Source organism: Mesocricetus auratus, unplaced genomic scaffold, assembly GCF_017639785.1.
Source record: "Mesocricetus auratus isolate SY011 unplaced genomic scaffold, BCM_Maur_2.0 Super-Scaffold_100018, whole genome shotgun sequence".
Taxonomy (NCBI): domain Eukaryota; kingdom Metazoa; phylum Chordata; class Mammalia; order Rodentia; family Cricetidae; genus Mesocricetus; species Mesocricetus auratus.
The window spans coordinates 32806495-32833781 of record NW_024429199.1 but is presented as its reverse complement, the minus strand read 5'-3'; the positions used below and the strand labels follow the sequence as shown (position 1 = coordinate 32833781).

Here is a 27287-nt window from a genome sequence, read left to right as displayed (position 1 = left end):
ACACACACACACACGTTTTATTTTGATGTTGAGTATTCTGACCTGATGCTAGCAGATTTTGCCTTCAAATCATTCCATCTTTGGTTCATGTCATCCAGTCGATGCTGAAGCATTGTCGCCTCCTCAGAATTCCCCAGCGCTTTCACCATCTTCTGCCTGTTTCCATCAATGCTTTTAAATATGTCATTGTGGGCATCAATTTCAGCCTGGATGTCCTAAAGAGAAAAGCACAGAGGCAATGTAAATGCTAAGGGTCACCGAGACATGCCATGGGATTTCTGCAAAACTGCTTTTGTATTTGTAGAAGAGTTATTTTCAATGGAAACACATCATTTTACCATCTGTAATATATAACAAAACCAAGTGTTCCCACGGTTCTGACACTGAAAATAACAGCCTATAATCTTCAATACATCGATTCCCTATGTCCTAAAAGCGGAATTTATAGTAATCTATATTTCATGTATCGGCCTACTTGATGTTAGCATTTTAGGGTGAGTGGGCAGTTTTTGAAATTTTATAACTATTATTACAAATCTTTGAATTTTGTTTAACATTCAATGTGATTATTCCTTTATGCACTTTACACATGGCCAAAGCAAAACACCATGTAATAATGAATGTTTTTCACATTTTCACAAACTTGCTTTCCCTGGGTGGGTCTGGCCTTTCAATCACATACAATTTATTTTAAAGCTTTTGAAGAATATTCATATGTATATCTGTTTTTTGTTAAGAAATAACAAGGGGAAAACAATTTTTCTTCTGTTAAATGGGAAGATAGTTTACTTGATGGAAAGACGAATAAAGTGAAAATTAACAATTAAATTTCTTATAGATTGTAAAGAATGTTGACAATTTTCACCAAAACCTGTAAAACTAATTCTCAAGTATTCCCTTAAGAACATTAATGCATAAATACATTAAACAAATGGCTTACTTTAAAGTGAAAATTATAATACATTAGTGGTAAGGAACAATTGCGTTTGAAAACCAATGTACAAAGCCATAAGCTATGTTTACTTAAATGTTAAAGATGTTTTTCAAATTATCATATACACTTGTATTTAAGAAAACACAAATACATTAAAAGACTAAAAAATCAAAATAATATATGCTTCACCTAAAGGGGTTACAGAAAAATCTAAGTTTCCTTCTGTGTATATTTCTCTGAATTTTGAAAAGTTTCTACATACCCTAAACTATACTTTTAGTAATAGACTAAGAATATAACAATAAATTATAGTCACTAAGAATGAAAAAATAATTATGAAATTATCAACAGAAAACAGAGCCCAGAGGGGGTCAGAAGTTGTGGTCTTCTTCTCTATAACTCATAGTGTAGATTAAGCATTGTATGAGAGCAATAGGGAATGAATCTCAATTAGGAAGAGGAGAGCAACAATTTCCTGCCCTTCTCAGCTGATCTTCCCTTATAAGCCTACTACAATTCTCTGAGGTTCTGTACCTCTTAAGCCCATTGATAGACTGAAATTTTACTCATAAATGTGATAATGTGAAGACATGAAGCCTTGCATAGATGGTCCAGTCATGAGGTAGCATCCTTTTGACAGCATTAACACCCTTAAGAAATACAGGTCCCAAAAGGCTGCCTTGCTTTTTCTACTATGAGAGGACATATTGTAAGGGCAGCATCCCTGAGTCAGAATATGGGCTCTCTCTCACCAGACATCAAATCTGTGATTGTCTGATCTGGACTTCCCTATCTTCGGAAAGGAGAGAAATGAGTTGTACTGTTCATGATTTATTCATCTTAGTGCACTTGTTACAGCAGCCCAAATGGCCTCCATCTTCCTGAGGATGTCCAGTTCTCAATGACCATGGAGAAATGCAAGTAAAAGTTCATTGGCTACTCAGAATCAGTTGTCTAACAAATCTAAGACCACTCTGGGTTACCTTTCTGGGACCCTCTGCTTTTTTTGGGGGGGGTTCCTTCTCACTACTTGAATCATAAAATCTGCAGTAGCATTGAGTATTCCCTATATATCATATACAGATCTGTATATAAAACTTGAAGACTTGTTTTGCAATGCTGTAGATCTATATCTTCACCATATTTCTCAAGAGACACAATGGCACAATCAATGAGGCCTCTCTTTGCTTTCCATTGCCAAGGGAACTTGGCCTCACCTTCACTGCATAGATTCCTAAACATCAGTGGACCACACCTAGACTCACAACACAGCCTCAAGCCACAGCATCCTGACAGGAGACCTGGCTCCTCATTACTGCTTCCCCTCACATTCAAGAGCTACAAAAAGACAGACATACAATAGGATATAGAAACACTCCAGTGTGTTTCACAAAAGCACTCTGTTACTTGAGAAGTTTAAATACTGCCAAGTGTGAAGCAAATTTCTTGAAATCACAGCAGGTGATGTGTTTTCCAATTCAACAAAGACAGTGAACAGAATAAAACAGCAAGAATGCAGAGAATGGATTCGGCCAATAAAGATACATGGCCCTGAAACCTCTGAGGGAGAGTACCAGAGTGATGTTCATGCTGTAATAAAGCTTTCCATATGTGGAAAACACTTCCATTCATGAACAACATCAACAGTTGGGAAGAAAAATCAACAACCACAAAGTGATCAAAGCAAAAGAGATCAGCATCCATTGTTCTGTTTTATTTACAATTTGGTAGCATATTTTGCCAAAATGCCCAGAATTAAAATTATATATACTCTGTTATACAGAGTAAACCTAACATAAAACAAAATAGATGACATGAAGACCAATATCATAAACAAATACTCATATACTTCTTCCATGCAAGCCCATTTTTGACAGGTTGGCAAATTAGCCCCTGTAATACCAGAAGAAAGTAGGTAACGGATTGGGTGGCAAAGAAGTAAACAGTTAGTTCAATTTCCTCACTTAACAGTTTTGGATATGAGAAACGTGAAATCATTTAGAAGCCTGTTCTGTTGAGTCCTGTCTAAGTTCTCACTGGAAATTCAGAATTAAATGAGGTTAATGAATCATGCTCCTTGGTAGATAGCTGTGCAGTGATGCAATGCTTTTAACATCGAGATGCAAGCACAGGAGGCTGTGAGGGCATGACCCTCAAGCAGCATGAAATGATAAAATAAATCAGAGTTCCGTAAAGGAAGGCTTACTCTTGTTGCCCATCCGGGGAGATGGGCCCTATTAATGCTTACCTCTTTCACCCTGCAAGGTCTTCAGAAGGTTAAATAGTACTAAATGGTTACTGATAATTAGCAAAGGACTGTAATTTATCTAGACGCACAAAGCAAATCTCTTTCAAGCTCTTAACATGAGCCAGTCATGTGCACACTGGGCTCAGAGCAAGGCAGTCAAGTCGTTGAACTAATATCTGCAAATGAGGCAGGAAAATGTCTTAAGGATGCATATGAAGGGCCAAAGCATAACAAGCAGGAGGAAGGGAAAGAGGATGACTACTTTTCATCTGACTAAAACACCATCAGTTGCATAAGAAGACAACGCCACCACAGCTCTCCAGAAGAAGCCTGAAAAAGAACTAGGCAAGTAGTAGTTCTGTGAATAGCACCCATTACCTAGGGTCAATAAACAGCAAAAAGAAAGGCATACATTTATTCTGTCTTGTGCTTACTTTGTATTTGATATCTTAATAGCAGTTTTGTCCTTAACACACACACACACACACACTCACACACACTTGTTTGTATTGTTATTTCTGCTTTTGCTTTTGAGACAGGATATCACTATGTATCACACACACACAAACTTGTTTATGTTGATGTTGTTTCTGTTTTTGCTTTTGAGACAGTGTATCACTATGTATTCTACACTCACACACACACACACACACACACACACACACACTTGTGATGATGTTGTTTCTGTTTTCCCCTTTTGAGACAGGGTGTCACTATGTCTCCTAAGATGATCCTCACACTTAATCTTTCAAGAACTAAGTTTACAAACAGGCCACCATGCCCAGGTGTATTTTGTATCCCATGTACTATGAACAATAGCAGCCTAAAGGTGTAGGAAAAAAATGCTCCTTTAGATTAGCCCAACAGAGCTTTGTGAATGTCTAACAGCACATAATGCCACAGGCCAACCTCAGCAGCTAAACTCCTGCTAGACTACATGCATGCTCTTTGAGACTAGTTGACACAACTTTATTTTTTCATGGTTTATTTCTCTCACCATACATGGCTACAGCAATGTTTCCTTGGAGGAGTGTTGATCCCTATCCTAAAGACAGAGAAGTAAGGTTATCAATTACTTACCTAGCCTGTCCCAAAGCTTGGGCTAAATAAACAAAGCAACTCATTGGAGGGAAATAAATCCAGTGAGTCTTTTAAAAGTCTCACTGGATCTGAGAGACAGCAAAGACAGAGTAAAAGAAATGCGGGAGGATTATCACTGGAGCCTTTTGTTTTAAAGATGAGATTCATAACTTGAAAAAAATCCAGATATTTTCCAAATAAAAGTAAACAAGTGAAGTCAAAAGTGTATCTTCACAGTTTGCAAGTTTTAGTAAGTTATTCGAGTACTTATTGATTTCAGTCACATTATTAATTATGCTACATACTACATTTTCTTCCAATTAGTCTTACAACTTTCAATCAGCTATTGCATTATATTTTGATCAACACTGGAATCTCATTTTGACAGTCAGGTTGACAGTATTGACAGTAACCTTTACAAATTAAGAAATCAAGGTCAATAATGTTCTTCTCCCATTATTTGTGATGTAAATGCATGTAAGAAAATGGAATAGAAAAACTGTGGTCCACCAGGTGCTAGTGGTGCATGCCTTTAATCCCAGCATTTGGGAGGATCTCTGTGAGTTCGAGACCAGCCTGGTCTACACAGCAAGTTCCAGGATAACCTCCAAAGCAATACAGAGAAATCCTGTCTTGAAAAAAAAACAAAAACAAAAACAAAAAACAAAAGAAAAAGAAAAGAAGAAAAAAGAAAAACTTTGGTCCTAGTTTGCTTTTGTATTACTTTGACAAGCCACTGACTAAAACCAACTTGGGGAGGAAGGATTTATTTCAGCTTACAACTCCCAGATCACAATCTATCATTGAGGGAAGTCAGGGGAGGAACCTGGAGATGGGTACTGAAGCAGAGACCCCTGAGAAATGCAGCTTACTGCCTTGTTCCTCCTGGATTGCTCTGGACCAAGCATGGGAAATGTCTTCCCAATAGACTTATATATTTCAAACCGACTGGAGCTGTTCTGAAATGCTGTGAAGTCTTTAGGAAGTAGGGTTTATCTGGGAGATGTAGGTTGCTAGGTGACAGGCTTGAGCACTATAACCTGGCCCATCTTCCCCTCCTCCAATACAGCTTTTTCTGCTTTGGGCCATGGTCATCTATGAGCAAATCATCCTATCACAAGCAGGGACAGAAACACTCTGGCTGCCATGCCTTCTTCAACATGATAGACCACTACATATGAACTGTGGTTCTCTTACAGCTTTTAAAATATTAATATCATGCTTAAGGAGGTAAATGGCATAAAGATGCATTACATGGTTGGTGACCATGTTGTCACTATGAAGAGCATCTTCCTTTAAAAACACACCAAGAGAAAGAATGCTGCCATCCATCCACTCGGTAATGGACCCTCCAAGGAGACTATAATCAATCATATCATATCATATCATGTGCTCCAAAACTGTGATAGGAGATTTTGAATATCCAAATAGCAACAAAATGATAAATGTTTCAGATGATGAATGGCTTAAAGAGCCTGAGTTAATCATGACATAATATATAAATGTAGCAACATGTCATATGCTACCCCATAAAGATGTATGATTATCATCCGTCAATTAAAAACAAAAACAAAACCCTTAGAATGACCATTGTCATTAATCATGGAGTAGCAGGGCTACAAAAATTAATAAAAGCAATAGTCATTTAAAATGTCACTGAGATAAAATTGCCCATTACTCAATGTACGACGAAGGGACAGAAACAAAAATAGTGCATAATGCAAGTGACATCATGCCACAAAAGCCATGATGCTTCTTTTATGAGGTATGTGCAAGGAAAACACTGATGAGTATCTATGAATTTGAGCTTGTTGGGCAGCCACTCGAAGGCTCATGTGCATGGCTGCATGTGGTTTAGGGACACAGGCAGACATGCTTGTTGGCAGGTCCTTCTCCTCTGGTAAGAGGGTGGTTCCTCCTCTTTCCAGACTTTGAACAATCAAATAGCCATTATGGTTCCCTGGTCTATGTCCAGCATCTCTTTGTGTAACAGAATACTTCCTGCCTCCTGGATCACCAGGGACTCATAACATCATGGTCCTAGAGACAGGAGTCCCAAGTGCCATCTGCCCAGCCTCCTGGAACACATCTTTGGAGTAGATGCTCAATCGCTGGCCAGATTCAAATATGGATGAAAACAACAAAACCACTGGACTTCTCTAGAATTAATGTGACTTTCTCTTCATCAGCCCAGACTGAAGCCTTAAAAGGCAGGCAGATGGTTTGCTTTCATCCCATTCAGGAATCTTAATTATTTAACAAGTTTATCTCTCACTATTACCCAGCACTGATTTCAGGTACCAAACATATCAAGATCTGCATCCACTATTCCAACACTGGTTCTTATTTTTCTTAAAGCCAGAAATGGCTTTAAAAATAGAGCAATATCAACATTTGGTTGTGATGACCTACCTTATGACTGAACAACTATAACTGCTGTTAGGAAAAGGATGGCATCACCAAGGCAAGTGTTCAATCTAGAAGCAGATCACAAATACTGATGAAGAGAAAACTAAGGGAATTGAAAGTAAAGGGACACCACCATTGCACATGGTAGGTCAGCTTCTGTATTTTACGGAATAAAGAGGGTCCACCATTGCAAATAGTAGATCATCTTCTATATTTTATAACATAAAGATGGTTCACCAAGCATCCCATGGGATAAAAGGAATTGAGTACACCATTGCACATGACAGCATCAGCACCCGTGCTTTTCCAATTACAATAGTTCAGATTTTTCCATAGAGACGGCAGAGCTGCTTTTCTGAGTTGGAGAAAAGAAGGTAGCTGAATTTGAGAGGTGTGAAGTGGCAAAACCTTTCCAGAATTCCAGTTTTCCTGGCAATGACTTAATGGAGCATAAGCTCAGTATATGAAACAGCTTTGTGAAAATATACAAAGGATTTTTTAAAAGGTGTGAGTCGGGAAAATGCACATTTGTGGACGGTGACTTCCTACTGGTGAAAAACATAAAGGTGTTACTTTCACCAGGACTTTCAAAAAAAAGTGAGCATATGCAAACTTCATACTCAGTGGAAGCAGGATTGTGTGTCTGAAATCTTCCCTTGGAGGAAAATTCCAAATGAAGCCCTTAACAGGGTTTTTATTGTTGAGTCAACTACTAAAGTAAAAACAAGATTAAGACACATTCAGATACTAAGGTTTGGGGGTTGAAAGAGAAAGTGTACCAACATCAGAGCATCTGGCTTTAGCCATAAAGTGGCCCAGAGGCTTAAGAAAGTAGGTTGCTCACCTCAGCTATCTGACCTATGCTTGAAGACTAATAGCAGCAATTACAATTCAAAAGTCCAGCTATTGAACCATAATTACTGTTGGGGGGAGGGTGGCAAGAATGAATTATTCATGTCACATATGCCCTGTACCTTTTGAGGTTGAAAGAGACAAATCTGCAGAAAACGAGCTAACAGACCTCTTTATGGTCATAAAGTTTGTCACCCGCTGTTTCCAGCTGCCACAAGGATGAGATTCTTTCCCTTCCAGGCCCCTTCTAAATGGTGGGCAAGCCCACTTCGAACCAGCCCTTGCTCTCCAGGATTAAGATGCTTAACAGCTATGAAAGCAATAGGTCAAAGTCGGCCCCATGTTACAATCAAAAGCCCCAGTACTAGAGTTGGGGTGCAAAGAGGAGCGAGCACCCTACAAGAAGGGGCTAAGTTCTTTTTTCTGTACATGCTTCTGATGTCCTGTTCCCATTGCTGGGATGCCAGGATGGCTGGAATTGTTCAGGAAAATACCCAGCACCTTTTAAAATGGTATCACTTTTGCGTCTTTCACCTCTGGTGGTTGTAATTCCGAAGAAAAAGTCTATCGATTCTATGAATGATTCAATGTAGTCTTGCTTATATCCATCTGTACCTTCAGCGAGCAGTGGGGGAAAACCAGAGCACATATTTAATAGTTGACAAACAGTTCATCTGGGCGGGTGGGGATAAAGGGTTCTGACTCTTTTCTTTTCATCACTTCTTTAAGGAGCAGAGACTGGAAACAAGACTGGCACTCAAAAAGCCACCAACTGGCACGGGGAAGGTTTCTGCTTTGTTTAATTCTAAAAGCCAGGAGGTAGCTTGTTGCAGGCTATGCTCCACCCTGGGGTGTGCCAAAAGCCTTGGGGGGAGGGAGGACGCCAAATGCAAAACTACTAATCCAAGTCTTAAACCCTATGCACTTTTAAAACAGAGTCCGAAGGAAAAGTCTGTCAGCAGATCTGCCTTGATTACCACGGGCCAGCTTCTGGGACTCTGATCTGGGTCCTCAGACAGGGCTGGCAGCAAAGGCAGGCTCAGCAGCAGCAGACTCCTGAGAGATAAACAGACCTGAGGGGCATGGAAAATGGAATGCAGGCCTGATGAAGTCAAGCTTTGGCACCCAAACCCAGTGTTTGTTGCTGGGTTTGGCTATTGTTTTGTTTTCTCCACCAAATAAATGGCAATTAAATTACCAGCTGACTTGAATATAAGCCATCCCTTCTGATGTGGAATGTTAAAGCCCAGAGCATCAGAACTCGTTTTGACAGAGGGAAAGAACTGTGTTCCTAAAAACACAATCTCAAAGAAGTTATTAAAATTTAAAAAGTAATGCTTTAGAAGTTAACACTAAACAACAGAGGAGGAGGGGAAGGAAGAGGGAGAAGGAAAAGGAGGAGAAATGAAGAAGAGGAAGAAGAGGAGGAGAAGGAAGAAGAAAGAAGAAGAAGAAGAAGAAGAAGAAGAAGAAGAAGAAGAAGAAGAAGAAGAAGAAGAAGAAGAAGAAGAAGAAGAAGAAGAAGAAGAAGAAGAAGAAGAAGAAATGAAGGTAAAAGTGAGTCTGTGAAGTTTGTTTTCTGCATACCTTTTCAAATTTTGTCAACAATTCTCGTAAGCCGAAGTTCAGACCAATCATCGTCCGGGAGCCCTTGAAGCCTACATCCTCCTGGCAAACTTCCTTCAGATAACAGCGTCCAACTTCTAAAACCCGTATCTTTTCTAGCTATACTTTCAAATCCTTTGTAAAATCCTTTACGATCCTTGCCCTTGAGCGGTGGCCCATGAGCATCAGCAACTTGCGCTGGGACATTTTAGCCACCCCACCTTGGGTCCGCTTTTTTTCACGGACTTCGGAGCTCGGAAGGCAGAGACCTGCTTCTGTGTTTCCTCGTAGCTGTGTTCCAGAAGGCTGGCATGGTCTTGATTTTTGCCCTGAGACGCCCAGGGTCTCTTTCTGCTCGCCTCACTAATGACCTGCAGGCCACCACTGTCCTCTCCTGAGCCCAGGCTTAGAGTTTGGTCTCAATTACACACAGCAGAAAGGAAGGAGAGAAAAAAGCTATAGCCTGGAAACTTGCAAGAGAGAAGGGAGGGAAAAAAAGCCAAGCATTACCAACTTCCTCCATTCAGACTGGCTTCAAAAAGAAAAAGAAAGGAAAAAAAATCTGGGTAAAGAGCCAGTTTTCAAACAGCACGACTTATGTAGAGTTCCGGTAAGCAGGAGAGCGCTCCTGCTCGTAGCTGAAGAAACCCCAAAGAACCTGAGACTGGAGACCACCAGTTCCCACTGTCCCAGACAGCAGCAGCCTCCGGCTGAGTTGCTATGGTGACCACCAAGCTAGTTTCTCTCCACTTCTCCACTTCAGCTCAGCCAAGGGATGTGCTGTCAGTGCTGCCTGCGGAGCTAAAGTTTTAAAAGTTGCTTTGCTTGGGTCCGGAGGAAAGGTCTTGTCCGGAGGATAGGTCTTGAGGCAAATCCCATGATGCCCTCCGCTGGGCAGGGTCTGCAGCTGCAGAGCCGAGCCCCTAGCAGCTCCAGTGGCTCCCAGACCTGGTCTGCCAGCGCTGTGGCAATCAGCTCTCTCCTCAGCCCTTGTTTATTATTTTAATCAGCATCCTCCCTTTCCACCACCCCTCACCCAGCTTCACTGAAGCTCACTCCCACTTCCTGGAGGCCTCCCTGCCCCTCACTTCAGTACAGTATCCTCGACATTGTCCCAGTCCTGAATAGACCCCAGGATCCATATTCCCCTTGGAGCCCACCCATGAAAAGAAAGGGAGTGGGTGTGCCACACAATATAAGCCACAAAAGAAAACAGGCCCGATTAATTCCATTTTGTGTGTGTGTGCGCGCAAAGAAAATAAAAAGGCTGTAAAGGCAAAGTGACGAGGGAAAAAAAAACTTTTAAAACCTGTTTGATCTTATTAAAAGTCACTCAGACTGTTTTCATAGGGAGAATTTGATACTGACACAAAACGAGAGAAAATGTTCTGATTTTAACAACCAATGACACTGAACTTACTTTCCACCTTGGTAGCACTCGGGGAAGCATGAAGTTTCAGTTGCAGTGACTTTAGAGGAAAAAGTTCACAATAAACTAACTATACCTTCTTTGTACTGGTGACAATCACCCTACCGTTTTGCTATTTGGGCTTTCCACAGCTTTTTAGCATAGCAACAACAGCTAACAATGGTAGGAGTGCCCATAGGAAACATCTCTCTCTAGCCCTGTGGAGGACTTTATGATAAACAGTCAGTATTTTAACAGTGGCCCATCACAGACAGAATGACGCTAATGTAACTAAGTCTACTTTTTATGTCAAGTCAACAGCAAAGGTGGGAAGACGTGCTAAAATCAGAGCACCATTTCCCAAATGACGACTTACAGAATTGTTAGCACCCATTTAAGCCTACAGGAAAAGAGGTCCCTTTTCACCCTGGAGAAAAGCAAGAGCAAGAGAGCGGTAGGAAAGGAGTAGCCATCACTGTTACCTGCTTCTGATTTTCAAGCCCTTTTACTTCCCGACTCATTTTCACATCAGTATTTCAGCAGCACATGTTTTGCACATGTCCGTTTATAGGGAATTTAACAAGCTTTTAAAAATATTTTCATTATTTGTTCATAAAAATCTACATGTTCCCCCGTGGCAACATGACTTTATGCGATTTCCAATGCACTGGGTTCAGATGGACAAATAGATGCTCTTGACTTCAGAAACTCCCAACTTACTCTGGCCATTACTCAGAACATCCAGAGTAAGACTAATCTGTAATGGGGCTGAAAACAGAACTGATGAGAGAGAGGCACCAGCATCCAGAAACCGAGGAGCCTCATTCTCAGGAACTGGTTTAGCCATGGGACCCAGTCTGCCCCGGCTCGGGCCACATGCTGAGATCTTTGTGAACAGCAGCAAATAAACTTTTTACATAAATCCAAGACAAAAGAAACCACCAACATTGTCCTCACCACCACGAAAAAGAAATAAATAAAGAAGAGGGAGAAAAAGAGCAATCTCTCCCAGCTGGGCAAATGTCCAGCTACCACCCAGAGTGCTTCGGGACTGTGAGCTACTTGTGCAAACATGCCCTCCCCATGCACATATCAGAAAGGAGAACTGCAAAGACTCTACCCTACCGAGCAACAGACAATGGGACAGCAGGAGCAGGCTCTTACAGTGGAAGGGTTTTTAATCCCAAACCAAGGAGCACAAGACTAGAAGTGCCCCACATATCCTGTCTTCCTCCACAAGAATAAAGGTCAAGATATATTAACAGACACTTTAATGAGTGGGATAAGTGCATGAGTTCTGCACAGGCTAAGGATAAAGAAGGCTGTCTGTAGTAGAGCATCCCAAAGCTGCTGCTTCTGGACCAATGTCCATTCGCAGAGTTGCCATACTCTGTTAGTAAAGAAGAAGGGGTCCTGAGACAGAAATCTAGTCACTGTCAAAGATGTGGGGAAACCTAGCTCAATGGCAAAGTGGACAAAGGGGGAAAGTACAAACCAGGGGATCTCTATTCTCAAAAGAAGGCGGAATCATTTGCAAGACATCTTGAAATTCCTGTTTTGATTATCTTTATTACATGCATGAGCGAGTGCGCGCACACACGCGCACACACACACATTTATGTGTGGGTATGTGCTTGGGAGTTTGGGAGTGCAAGTACCCACAAAGGCTAGAAGAAAGCATTGTGTCTTCTGGGGCTAGAATCACAAGAGGTTATGGTCCACCTGGCCTGGATGCTGGGAACTAAACTCCAGTTCTCTGGAAGGGCAGTATGAACCCTTAATGACCAGGCAATCTGCCTAGTCCCAGTCTCTGAATTCTTTCTCTTAATTACGCAATGCAGTCATACAAAACCGAAAACGTTATATTTATTTGTTTACTTATTTGGTACTAGGCAATTAAATCCAGGCCCTTCCTTATGAGAGGTAAGTGCTTGACCATTCAGCTGACTCTCCAGTCTATAATTCAGTTTGGTTATGAGATGTTAAAAGTAAGATCTGCAGACTATAAATGTACTGAATTGCTTCCTATATATTGGTAATGATATTTTCTCAGTTTAAAACCGGTTCTTGAAATACCATCTTTATACCAAGCTTTTCTTTGATACATTATCTTCTGCAAATCTTATAAATCCAATAGAAGCCTCCAGTGAAATTAAAAGGCCACCAAAGAGACAACAAACTGCAGGGTGGCATCTGAAGCAGTTGACATTTTCTCAGTTTAAACTAGTGTGCAAATAAATTTCTCACTAATCCTCAAGAGTGGGAATACACTCAACACTACCGGTCCCTATCATAGATCAATCGGAATAACCCAGTAATCTCTACTAAATAAGTCATGTTACAAACGTAAGCACACATCTCCATGAGAAAGTAAAGGAAGGCTCCAGAACCATGGAGAAACACAGGAAAATCCAACCAATAAAATCCAAATCCAAATTACCCAATTAAAACCACATTCCAATGTCAAAGTGAAGAAATGTGTATGGCTTTAGCATGATCTTCCAAAGGGCAGGCTAACAATGTTGCATATACATTGCTAAAAGATAATTTATTGGTAATTTTATGAAAGCAATAAGAGATTATCTAGTGTTAAACTTAGAGAGAAGCTTTTCCAGGAACAAAAAAGTGTTCTTTTCTCCTACAGTGGCTCTCCAGCATTCTTTCCCTCTAAACACCCAGTTCACATTTTAAAAACCGTAATGATAAAGTGTGTTTTCTGCATAAAACCTAACAGATTTCTCCTGATAGTGGCAAACACAGCACAATGAGAAGAAAGACATTTTAGGAGCCTGTAAAGCAAAGCATATGGAGGTCAATAGGTGACCACAGATAAACTGCTACATGGTAGCTGACTCACTTGCTACCAGAATGAACAGCTTCAGGCATGCACAAGAACACTTCGCCTGCTGCAAGCCCATTCTGACTCAAGGAGAGGCTGCTTAGGTTTTGTGAAGCAAATAACCTCATTTCTCTTCTTCGTTACTGTGCTAACTTGAAGGTAGGAACTCAAAAAAAATAATAAAATAGCTCCCAGCCCCTAGTCATGATGGGAGATTTCTACCCATTGTCTCCCACCACTATGGTTCCTTTAGGAGAGGCTATCCCCATCCATTCCAGTGTTTAGTTCACATGGGCCAGCAGTGAGGCCTGTCAACTGCCAGCAATTTAAGGTAATATACAGCCCCAAAGGGCAGAAAGTTCAACCAAGAGATGGAGGCCTGAGCCCCCTGATGAAAGAGTAAAATCTCCTTTCATTCCAGAAAACCTGGGCAATATGATTATACACGAGGTCTCATTTTACAATGAATGTCCACCTTTAATAAATGCCATCTCTATTTTGATAATGATATGGATGGCTGTTGGGAAGTAAAAAATATCATTCCTAAGAAAAACAAATTCAATCCTGTCTATATTTCCACAGTACATGGCCAGACGACTTTAACAGTGAGGTTAAAAGGCACAAAGAGCTTTTATCTTCCCAGGACAGTGGGTGGATGGGGACCAGTCTCAGGGGCAGGATTACCAGCTGATCCATTTCTGAATTAGTCAGCCAGGGGCAGGGGTCAGCTTTCCACAACCCTCCAAATGTTTAAGGATTCGGAGAGCACTTTATTAGGTGACTCAAAATAATGTCAAGACAAGTTAATGTCCCCAGACTACATCCCTCTGAAAAAGTATGCAGCATCAGGCAAGAGAGAATGATCTCAGGTGGCCGAGCATCAGCATTCCAGATGTCTACTGACACTGGGGAAGAAGACACTAAAGGGTTAATAAAGCTTTCCCAACTTGGCAGGGCTGCCCAGGTTTAGGAAATAAAAGTCAAAATTAAAACTAAAAACTCTACTAGTAGTAAAGAAAAGGGCTAGAATTGCATGTAGAATTGTCTCCCACAAACAAAAAGCAGGTACTTGTCTTACAAGGAAATTATTCCTGCACTATAAATAAGTACTTAAGGAACTGAACTTGCCACGAACACAGGAAAAGGTCAACCTAACCCCCAGGGATCCGCTCAACTTCTGCTTCTAATACGAAGCCGAGGAGTCTTCAGGATTCTTCTGGCTCGGAGAATCATAGTTGAGTTACTGTTTCAACTCTCAGCCATGTCCCTGCTAGCTGCCTGCTTAATAACTTGCTCAGAGCTCTGTAAAGTCACACCCAGGTCTACGTGAAATTCCTAGCCATGGTAACCCTTCACTCATCATACCCATAGCCAGTCTGCTCTGCATACTTGCCATATGAAGCATAAATATGGCTCCCCAAAAGATAGAGACCACAATTTTCATTTTTGATTTCTCTCTCCCTTCCCTGCCCACCTTCTGATTGACAGGCTATGTCTTTACCTCATATCCTTCTATAGGTGCTCTGGGCATTGAGCTCTACATTGTGTTGTTATTTCTTTCCCATGTGTTCACTGAACACAGGCAGTGAACACAGACCACGAGAGAGGCAGCTTACAAGAAAATCATGGTCTAATTAGAGAATGAAGAATTTCTATGCCTGGTAGAACCTTTCCATTTCCTGAAGATTACTAGAACCTGCCCAGTCTGAGGACAGAAGATGATTTCAAATGCTTACAACCTTATAAGTTCTAGCCAGAGGGATTCACAAACATGCACTTAACTTTGACCCATCAAAAACTGGAAACAATTTAGACATCTGTCCACAGGAAATGAGTAAAACAATGAAGGCAGATTCACATGGTAAGAGGCTGAGTAGCTGTGGAAAAGTGGATGATGCTTGCAAATAAATAAATAACTAATACATATATAGAAATAAGCCATATGGATATCCCCATAGGCAGGAAGATAGATGAAGTTTTATGTAGGAATCATCTATGACAATTCTGGAAAGGTCTATAAGATAACAATAATGGATATCACTCAGACAAAGATGTAGAGAAGAATATTGATAGAGGAGATTTATTTAAAATCTCTTCTACTTAAACTGAACTGTTTTTTTTCACCATAGCATGTATTATTACTCTTTTCACATAAAAACAAAATCCACTAGAAAAATTCTAAGTAAAGCATATTCATTGTTTCAGGTAGATATCTACCCCACAAATCGTGGCATCATTATATGTGAGAGTTAATGACACTGCACACAATCATTTTTTTGTCCCTGAAAATCTCAGAAGTTTTGAAGTGCCAGATGGTCTACCATTGTAACAAATCAGCCCTCAATAAAAGACGGGCCTCAGCAGAAAGGGGTTTGCAAATGGCAAACTTTCCTGAAGCATAGGAGGACAAAGCCCTTTTGTTCTGAAAAGTTACTCTGTAACTAGCAAGTCCTGCTTCTTTAAATAATAACTGTGTCTAAATAGGCACTATATCATTCTAGCTGCTCTCTTTCCAAAAAGCTCAGTACTCCTATTGTCATCTAATATGTGATACTGTATGTTATACATTCTCTGTGTGTGCGTGCGCGCTCCTGTGGGGCGGTGGGTGTTATGTCCCACTGAAGTATCACTTCATCTCTCCAGCAGGGCTCAGTAGTTCTACCTAGTATGCAGAGAGGAGAGCCACAGACAGGTAACCTGAAAACAACAGTGTCCTTTGTGATCAAAGTTATTTTAGTAAAAAAGGAACTATCATGAACCTCGCTTGTCTTGTCAGCAGACAGGACCTTTGATGTGCTATGAAGATTGCTATTAAAAAAACAAAAGTACTGAGAGAAATGTACCATGACATGGTGAGCAGCCACCTGATGTCATATTGGGGCTAGGGAGTGTCATTTGTACCTCTGTATAAGAAGAAACTGTGAGAGCAGGGACTTGAAAGCACAATTTACATCAAGAATTTCATTGGAATGATGTCTCAACTTTATAATTATGGAATAGTTATAAAGTAAAGAAACCTTTAAAAGTAACACACTGAATCTAGTATTTACTAGAAACCCTTTAAAAGTAATACAATGAATCTAGTATTTACCTGCTTTCAATTAAAACTCGAGGGTCATGTAATACTGATGCTGGTCAAAACCTTTTTACTTTAGTGCTTCAGGGTGGTTCCTTTATAGGTAAGAAAAGACTGGTCTGATAAAATTGAGATGTCATTGTCTAATGTATACTGTAACTTTTACCAAAGTTAGAGCACACATATTGATCACCAGAGTTTTCTGAATGACCCGTTAAGAAGCAAAAACCAAGTAGGCACTCATTGATATAGTCTATCACTCACTAGATTCAACATACATTATTAATGATGCTACAAAACTACATAATACCGAAAAGCATGACACTAATTTAGAAAACTTAAGTGCAATCTAAATGTGTCTGTGAAATACTGTGAGAAACATTAGTTTATTTGACTACAGTTGTATCATCCTTTCCAAGCTTATCATCACTCCCCAAAGCCACCTGCTGTTCCTCTCTATGGTGTCTACACTCCTGATTGCCTTACAGTGAACAACGCATACTCATTACACAGTTTAGGATGGTAGGAACATCAGTGCTTAGGACACGGGTTCTCAACCTTCCTAATGCTGTGACCCTTTAATGCAGATCCTCATGCTGTGGTGACCCCAACTATAAAATTATTTTCGTTGCTACGTAATAACTGCAATTTTGATAGTAATGAATCAAAATGTTTTCTGATGGTCATAAGCAACCCCTATGTTCAACCACCCCCAAAAGGGGTTGCAACACACAAGTTGAGAACCACTGGCTCTCTTGTTACAAATCACGATAACATCCTTCTATTATGTCTATTGGAAAAGTGACCAGAAAACTAACTATGAGGCACTAAAACAGAAGTTTTGCTGAACTAGATTACTAGATAGTGTATCTCTCATGAGATCAATAAGAAAGTACAATATCCAATCATTTCATCTCAGACACTAATATGTTGTATAAGCCTTTGTCTGAGCCCAGATTTTTCTGTGTAGAATGTCCTTGTGACACTTGAACAAACACTTTTATCAAAGAGAGTCCTTAACTGGGACCATAAAACTTCTCATTAGTGGCAACAGGAATTCATTAAAAGTTGAACAGATTGAGTTACAGGATAACCAAGATGTTCCTGCAATTGCAGGCAACTCTAGGAGTGGCTACACTGAGTATTTAAGGGACCACGGTTCTCTTACATTTTGATACATTTTTAAGATATTAATAGAAACTTATTTTAAGAAGACAATATGTGGTACTGTAATATCTTTGCACATTTTAAACCAGTGTTTACAAGCTGGTAGGACTGACTATTATTAGCAACAAACTTTTTAAAAATAAACACAGATTACATAAAAGCTTATTTATGATTACAAATTATTAAAAAGTAATAAAATATTTACCACAGTATTGAAGCCATTCCTAAAGTAGTAACACATTGATCCTTGCTGATGTATCCCCTAGAGATACTAACAGTCTCTCACATACAGCAGATAAACAAGAAACTGACTGAATTACTAAATCAATGTCATACACACTATCTCTATGCTAACTAAAAATAAATTCTAAAACATTAAAACAGCTTTAAAAGGTCAAAAAGGACACATATATTCAAACAAGTGTAAAATAGCTTCAAATTTTAAAGATTTGATTATGTATCTGGATTAGTGTCTGTGTATGAATTTGTGCACATGCATGCAGATGCCCTTGGGGAGTCAGGAGTGCAGAGTCCCCATGGAGCCAGAGGTACAGGCACTTGTAAGCCACCTGCCATGGGTGCTGGGACCTTATCTTGGGTCCTGTGCATGAACAGTAAGTACATCATCTCTGAGTCAGCTGTGTGCATCTTGGTATGTTAACCTGACTCATCTCTCCAGTCCCTACCTTACTGTTTCAGAGCATCAATTGCTCTCATTCCAACTCACCTCCTAACAGGATTACGTCACAGCATCATTCCTGTCCCAGTCTCTAGACTCACATCATTTTCTGTATCTGACCAGCATGACACACTAAACAAAAGCTACTTCACTTAAAAAAAAAAGTTACTTATTTCCTGCCATTCTCTATTCCCTTGGTTATAAAATTAGTGTATGAGTAGTGAATGTTAGAACATAAATTGAGCATGGCTTTAAAAAAAAAATGAGATAAACTGGCAAACTGTGTTCAGTTCCCTGCACAACAAAATAGCAATGCATAATAGAAGGATGAGATAAAGGAGGAAGGTGAACGAGGAAGAGAGGAAAGAGGTTGCTTTTTTTTCTTACATCATTCAAATTAAACCACAGTTTATATTATTGTACCAAAACCCCTGCTCAACAATTTTCCACATCCAAAAGCTATTGAAGCTGGACAGTGTATTGTCCAACAGGACTTGAGATATGGAAACATTCTATGCTATTGACATTCCCACAGAAAGTATGATAGCCACTAATCCCTTGAAAGATGGCTGCTGTGATTGAGGAACTAAATGTCTGCCTAATTTAAATCTAAATGTTTGATAGATGGCTAGTGATTCTGAGATTAGAAGTATATAGCTTGGTCTGAGGGGATAGCTTAGTGAAAGGGCCCTTCTCTAACATGTACAAGGGACTCCCTGGCACTACGAAAGAGAAGGAGAGAGGGGGCAAAATAAGGACCTGGTGTTTGGGATTCCAGGCAGCCTGTTTGGCCCATAGCACTCTCAACAGTATAATCTTCACAACTTTCCCTGATATATACTCTACTTGTTCTCCATGAGGGGGATTCTCCCTTCTTAAATCACATCTTCTCACTGTCTCTTGTCTATTCAAAGTTTACCTAACCTGGGAAGTCCAATGCGGCTCCCACCCTCTGCACAAAGCTTAGCCTTCTTTCTCTCTGCAGTTGCTCCCTGAGTCCATCTTCTCCTTGGGTTATTGTCCCTTATTGCACCATGGGGAGCCTGGTTTGTTAGCCTGGTTGTTTTATGTCTATCTGCTCTAACCTTTTCTCTAACCCCAAGCTAAGGCAAGTTTCTTGAGAAACTAAATATAGTTATATTAATGGGCCCCTTAAGTGAACTGTAGAATCAAAACAGACAACCAAGTAAATACCTTTTTTTTTTTCAGGAGAAAAGCAATTAGAATATTGAAATTATTATACACCTACGTGATTCTATAATTGAAGAGGAAGTCATGGTTTTGGTTGACTCAAACATTTCTGAGATTACAAAACTAATCAACTAATTCAGCTTTCAAACAAAAAATTCTAGGGGTTGACTTTGCACTTTCAAAGGGGACCTAAAGTTACTCTAAGGTTTTTACTAATCTGGCTCACAAATTTCACCCAAGAAAGATTCTCATCCTGCTGTGAACCACTCAGGCTTGAATTTATGTCAGAAAACCTAATTGGACTGTTTTTTTTTTTAAGTCATACTTTAAATATTAGAAAGTGGTGCCCCCTCATGAACTGAGGTAGAAGATTTGTCACTTGGCTGACAACTGAGTAAACACTGCAAAGTTAAATTTTAACACTAAGGGAAAAGAGTTTATCTCAAAGTTGTATGTGTTTCCCCTGGGGTCTCTCCATCCTGTTCCTGGTCAGTTTTTTAACCAAATGAGGACTGAATCTAATTGAAAAGTAATGAGTGGGTTGATATGTTTTCACTGACAAGAATGGAAGGCTCAGGATGGAGGGTTAGAGGTGAGGACTTACAGTACTGAAGGGGATAACAAGATGAGTTGATACCAGCACAGCAAATCTCAAGCAACACCGTGAATATGACCTTGGAGAAGATAAAACCTGTCTCTGTTCTAATCATTTATATGTAAAGTGAATTTTCAATAATACTCCAAGCCTCATAGAGCTGCACTGAGATCCAGAGAAACAACAGAGAGAAATCAGTAGACCATCAGTGTGTGTTACATGGTAAGTGATAATTGCCACAAAAGTAAAGTCTATGGAAATTCAATAGCTGTAATATAAAGCATCTTTCTTTTAGTCAACTACTATAAAGCACAAATACAGCTTTGTGGGAGCTTATATTCTGAGCTGCAATGAAAAACTACTCATTCTATGACTTCATATAGAGTAAACAGATTCACAAGCCACAGTAATGGCCACTATAAAATTCCATACACTTTAAGAATCCAATTAAATTTATCAGTGCACTTGAAATCTACTTAAGGTGGGCATGCATGGTGGTCCAGAATACTGTGGGTGTCCCTAGGCCATATAAGAAGGTAGCTGAGAAAGCCAGAGGAAGCAAGCCAGCAAGCAGCTTTTTTCCTTGGTACCTGCTTTGGTTCCTATTCGAGATTCCTGCCTTGAAATTCCTTCCCCCAATGGCTTTCCTAGATGAGGAACTGTGTCCTGGAAGTGTAAACTGCAATGGTCTATCCTATCCAAAAGTTTCTTTTGGTCAATATTTTCTCACAACAGAGATACAAAGCTAGATCAGCTACCACGCCTATTTTTCTAACAGTGGCACAAATGAGTAATTCACAAACCTGTATCATTTACCCATCATACTGGGACACACTTGTAAATAATCACCTTTTACATATAAATATCAGGAACAGGTGTGTGCCTGTTTATAAAAACCTTTAAAATGACAAATTTTTTGGTACGTAACTTTTTTGTTCTGTTTTGGTTTTTTTAATATTTCATTTATTTATTGTGTATACAGTCTTCTGCCTGCATGCCAGGACACCAGATCTCATTCAAGGTGGTTGTGAGCCACCATGTGGTTGCTGGGAATTGAACCCAGGACCTCTGGAAGAACAGTCAGTGCTCTTAACCGCTGAGCCATCTCTCCAGCCCCTGTTTTGTTTTGTTTTTTAATTAATTTATTTTTTACATTCCAATACTAGTTCCCCCATCCTCTCCTCCTGCTCCCTCCACTCCCCCTCCCACATCTCCCATCTTCTCCTCAGAGAGGGTAAGGCCTCCCCTAGGAAGTCTACTAAGTCTGTCCCATCATCTCATTGAGGCAGGACCAAGGGACCTCCCCACCCCTCACACCCCTGTGTCTAGGCTGAGCAAGGTATCATTCCATATAGAATGGGCTCCACTAAGTTTGTGCATTGGAGTTAAGTCTTGGACCCACTGCCAGTGGACTCATATATTGTCCCAGCCACACCATTGTCACTGACATTAAGGGAGCCTAGTTCGGTCTTATGCAGATTCCCCATTTGCCAGACCAGAGGCAGTGATGTCTCACTAGCTCGGGGTCAAGGAGATCAATAGGATACAAATTGGAAAAGAAGTCAAACTCTGGCTATTTGCTAATGATATGATAGTTTACATATGTGGCCCCAAAAATTCTACCAGAGAACTCCTACAACTGATAAAACCTTCAGTAATGTAGCAGGATACAAGATCAACTCAAAAAAAAATCAGTAGTCCTCCTATATACAGTTGATAAACAGGCTGAGAAAGAAATCAGAGAAACATCACCCTTTATAATAGCCACGAATAACATAAAATATCTTGGGGCAGCTCTAATCAAACAAGTGAAAGACCTGTATGACAAGAACTTCAAGTCTTTAAAGAAAGAGATGTTGACAAATTTTAAAGTGACTCTCAGCACACTAAGGGACTTATCTATTTAAAAGCAATCTTCAGGGGAATTCTTTGTCATGTAGAAGGTTTTTTGCCAAATTAAAAGTCACCCTCTGGTATATTTGTTTTCCCAGTTTGAATCTTTACGCATGAGAGGTTTTCTTTATTTAGGAAAATGTAGTTAGTGCTTCTGGATTCTTATTATAACAGAGGATAAAGGAACATGTGATAGTCAAGAGGAAAGCAGCCTCAAGGGAGAGCATGAGGCTTGTATTAGGTCAATACGGTGTGTTTTGGAGCAGCCTCCTACAAATAAGAAAAAAAGGCCTTTTAAAAAACTGTAAGAATGGGAAAATTTGAATCACTTCTCTGTTCAAATAGCTGATAGCCACGGAGGCACTCTCAGTGAGCTGAGAGGTATTAAAGGAGGAAAATTAACCTATACACAATTTCAAATGTTTTAAATTGTGTTTTCCTGAACCTAGGCACAAGAAATGCAGATCTATCACACTCTAAGGGAACACATCACATCTCAGTGAAGGCTAAAAAGGTGGGAAGACTAGAGGCTCCAACCACTCACCCCCCAAAGGGAATAAATTAGTGTGGCATAGTCATTCGTATCTTTCATTGTGTAAAGGAAATGTATGTCTGATAAAGTTAGGTATAAAGAGAACTAGCAGAGTAGACTTCAGGCCTCCTTACCATGTATCTAATGAGGAAAAGCAGAACCTGTTTAGTCACCCGTGCTGGAGATAAGTAAGGACTTTGCAAGTTCAGAAAATGAGAAAAATGCACCCCTGGAGTGTATGCCAAAAAACATTCTCAGTGCAGACATGCTGATTTAATGTGATGGGCCCCTAAATGCCATTTTGACACAAATTTCTTTAAAGAGTTGTTTGTTTTCTCTCTGCTCCCATTCCTAACAGCCAACTCTACTCTAGGTTCCCATTGTCAGCCATGGCCAGATGCAAGCCTAAATTCACAGGGCCAATGCAGTTTTTTTGTCCCTTGTTTGTTTTTTTTAATGGGGTATTGTGGGGTTGAAGCCTGACCATCTGTGCTGTAACAGCAGATCACCAACACTAACAAACACCGTTTGACCATGTGGGCCACATTTCCATCACCAACCTAAATGTTTATATCTTCTCTATTCTTTTGGAGAAGAGCCTAAGTAGAGTGTAGAATGAAGAGATGGGGGCCTGTGAGAAGGCTCAGTGGGCAAAGACCTGTGCCATACATGTCTGACTGCAATCTCTGGAACACACATATTGGTAGAAAGAAAATTCCTACTTTTCCATTCGCTCTCTGACCTCCTCGTGCAAACTACGGTACACATATCCACTCTCCCCTGCCCGCGAAACAACGGTAGTAATAATTAATAATAGTAATAATAATAATAATGATGATTCATTTAAAACCAAATAAAGAAATGGACCTTGAAGCCAATATACATAAAGACATGATCAAAACAAAGTAACTTATAACTAATTAATATGCAAGGTCTCAGGCTACAGTTTTTAAAAATGCGATTCTATTTTAGTCAATATATAAAAATATGAATTATAACTAGGACCAAAAAAATTTTATGACAGCTTCAAACATTAAAATTCCTTGGGAATGGGAATCCAGTTTAATCACTGGCATGGGCATATTCCCTGAGTTTTAGAAAATTCTGTCAACTGGATTTAAATTTGTTATCACTAATGAGATCAAGAAAAAGTCAACTTCTCTGGTAAGCTAAAAAAATTATAAAAATAATACAGTTATTTAGAAAAATAAAACTATAACTACACACTGCTGGAGTAATGATATGAATTGGGCCTCTAAGAATAAATAAGCAAAAGTAAAAGTAAATCATATTTCATAGTTGTCATGGTCTCAGCGTCTGTGGGTTATGATTAGATAACCCAATAATACCACATTATCATTTGCTTCTCAGTTCTTAAGCAGTGAAATGTCAGAAACTTTGCTGTATTGTACCAAAAATCCAATTCAGATTAGGAAAGGTTCCAACCCGAAGGTGACACTAATTTCTATCTCTGATACCAAATGACCATAACAACAGCCATCAGAACTAGTTGAGGAGAGCTTCCACAATGAATTTCATAATTCATTCCAAAAGGCTTGAAACAGTGAGGACTGGGAAGTTTTATAAGCACTTAGTTTTCTACATGTTGCATAGCGCTTTGCTTTTAACACACATAGGATGGTTTCAGCCAGTGCATAATGCCTGAATCCTTACAATAGCTGTAATCTGGGGTGATTGTGGCACGTTTTCTCTTTTTCCTGATTCTAAGGATATGAAAATGGGAAGTAATAGAGTTGGGTTTTTGTCATTCGTTCGTTGGTTTGTTTTTGAAACACTGGAGTCATGAGCACATCTGGACATTCAATAATCTCCCAGCTGACTCTGTTGTCACAGTATACAGTTGGAAAGGAGCCACGTGTGCGCAGTTCAAACTCCCTCAAAATATATCCACTTGGCTTTTGAGATTAGGTTAGGGGTAGAAGGGCAAACGATTGCATACACAGAAAAGATGACTATGGAGAGGATGTCAGATTAGCCCCCAAGTTAAAAGGAAATCATTGGAAAGAAGATCTAAATATTAACTAAGACAACTCAGAAGGAATTCCTCTTACTACAATGATCACACCCTCTGTGGATCCATGCCACACGCTAAATTCATACCTGTAAGATTTCCTCAACCACAATGCAAGGTGTTTGTATAAGTTATACGGCCTTTAAACAAAACTGCCCAGAATAAGAAAAAACAAGCCTGGCAGGACAATACACACCCATCATCACAGCGCTGAAGGGTGGATGCGGCTGGAGAATCTCAGATGTGGGCTGTGCCTGGGTGAGATGCAGGCATTAGCCCCATGAAAATCTTGATCTACAACCGAGCTCCTTGCCCAGCCCTTTTGCAGCTTTTTAATTAAGTCCAATTAGAGAACCAATACAAAAACAGCAAGTGAAAACATCACCATGCCCCCACTCTTGGTTTTGTTTTAAAAGGGGACATTCTATCTATAATCTCCTTTGAGAGCTCATTAACTTGAAATAAGTCCCCATCAGAGGCAAACAGGTTTTACATATCATAGTAGATTAAATCAGAGTTAAATATAGTTGCTATTTTATATTCATGTAAACACCTGCATTGCCTGAGTCAACTCCTCAGCATTAAGACTTCTGAAAACCTAAAAGCATAACATCAGCCAATCATTAATTTCCTTATTCATGGAGATATGATGTTGATCATCAGTGTTTTTTTTCTTAATAACTGACTCCATTGAATTACTGAAAGTGTATGACAAGCCTAGGCTCTAAAAGTAGCTTAATACATAAGTAAGAATCTGTAATTACTTTAGAGTTAGGAAATAGTTACAATAAGGTCTTGCTTGTCACTGGTGAGAACAGGTTAGCATGCTGACCATTAACTAACACATAGGGGCTAGTTTCACTGTTTTACCAACTAACTTCCCCATTATCAATCCTAAAACTCTTATTTTGCTTCAATAATTAATACAAAATAGTTATTCTTTGTGCACCAATTTCTATTTTTTTAATTAAAAGCAGAAAAACAAAGGTTGGCGATAGAAACAATTTTAGCTGCAATAGCTGAAAATAACAAGTATATTTTGGATTTTTAAAACAACAAAGATCACAGTTGAGACCAAACTTTTCAAAATATTTTGTTCTATTATATAAATATTAGGATCATGTTGGCAGACTTTCATACAAACTCCTAATAATAACAGTTGTTAAAATAAGTATTTATAGAGCAATTTTCATGAGACCAGCCTTTGAACAAATAAATGAAACTGACTATATACCTCCTACCTAGAATCTGCACATTATAAGATATAATTTACAGAATACTAAAACCAAATATTTCTCGATAACTATTTTAATATTCTTAGGAGGGAAATACAGATAATCTATTTAGGATAACTTTTGGAAAAGGAGTTTAGATGTTTACTGTGAGGCTGTATTTTTATTTTATTTTATGTATATGGGTGTTTTCCCTGCACATATGCCTATGTTCCATATGTGTGCTTGGTGTCCACAGAGGCCAGAAGACAGCATCCAATCCCCTGTGACTGGAGTTATTAGATGGTTGTGAGCCACCAGGCAGTGCTAGGATTGAAGGCCAGGTCTCTGGAATTGCAGTCAGTGATCTTAAGCACTGAGCCATCTATCCTAATACATATTTTTATAAATACTTTCAAGCTATAGTCAAAAGTAAAAGGCAGGAAGCTTTCCAGTATCATATTAACGGACACTTTCGATACATCATAGGTGACCTGGAGTGTAGTGGTGCTCTAATAAAAATTTTTAGAACAATCCTATCCATAATCTTCTTATCAAATGATTCCAGCTTCTATATAAACATCCAACATGATAGGGAATTGGATCTCCTCTATACACCAGTTGAGAAAATGTCTTCTTTATATTAGGGTAAGAAATATATCTTGTTTGTGATATATTTTAGCTTCATCTAGTACTGAACAAACTTCCCAAAAGACAACCCTTTTCCTGTTTGAACATGATGATAGCTTCATTTCTCTTTTCCTCTACTTAAATACTTTTGCCATAAACCAATGAAAAAAACCTCCTTTCTTTCTGTATGTGAGTATGCACACACACATACTGTTCTGTATGGGTGCATGTGTGCAGACTCATGTGCACATGTGAGTATGCACACACACATACTGTTCTGTATGGGTGCATGTGTGCAGACTCATGTGCACATGTGAGTATGCACACACACATACTGTTCTGTATGGGTGCATGTGTGCAGACTCATGTGCACATGTGAGTATGCACACACACATACTGTTCTGTATGGGTGCATGTGTGCAGACTCATGTGCACATGTGAGTATGCACACACACACTGTTCTGTGTGGGTGCATGTGTGCAGATTCATGTGCACATGTGAGTATGCACACACACACACTGTTCTGTATGGGTGCATGTGTGCAGACTCATGTGCACATGTGAGTATGCACACACACATACTGTTCTGTATGGGTGCATGTGTGCAGACTCATGTGCACATGTGAGTATGCACACACACACACTGTTCTGTATGGGTGCATGTGTGCAGACTCATGTGCACATGTGTGCAGAAGCCATAGGTCAACCTCAGATGTTGCTTTGGGGGAACCACCCATCTTGGTTTTTGAGTCAGAGACCTGGGATTTGGTGACTGGCCAGCAGCTCCAGGGACCTGCTTGTCTCTTCAGGTGCTAAGATGACAGGTGTGCTCTGTCACACCTGGCTATCTCTCCAGATCCAGTTTTTCAAATCTTAGTGTCCCCCGCCTCACTACAGATGCATGATG

At 39.7% G+C, this 27287-nt stretch overlaps 1 protein-coding gene across 9 annotated transcripts in view; it reads right to left on the bottom strand.

Annotated features, from left to right (window-relative positions):
• Positions 1-27287, bottom strand: part of Utrn (utrophin) — a 485772-nt gene that overhangs the window by 152845 nt on the left and 305640 nt on the right. For 7 of the 9 annotated variants that reach the window (XM_021224511.2, XM_005065869.4, XM_040758232.1 and 4 more), the window contains one exon: positions 43-215. In XM_021224511.2, the coding sequence (XP_021080170.1) occupies positions 43-215 (173 nt within the window). Of the gene's footprint in view, positions 1-42; positions 216-9110; positions 9313-27287 lie in introns of those variants that run through there. The other 2 variants (XM_021224529.2, XM_021224526.2) reach the window with 2 other exon arrangements.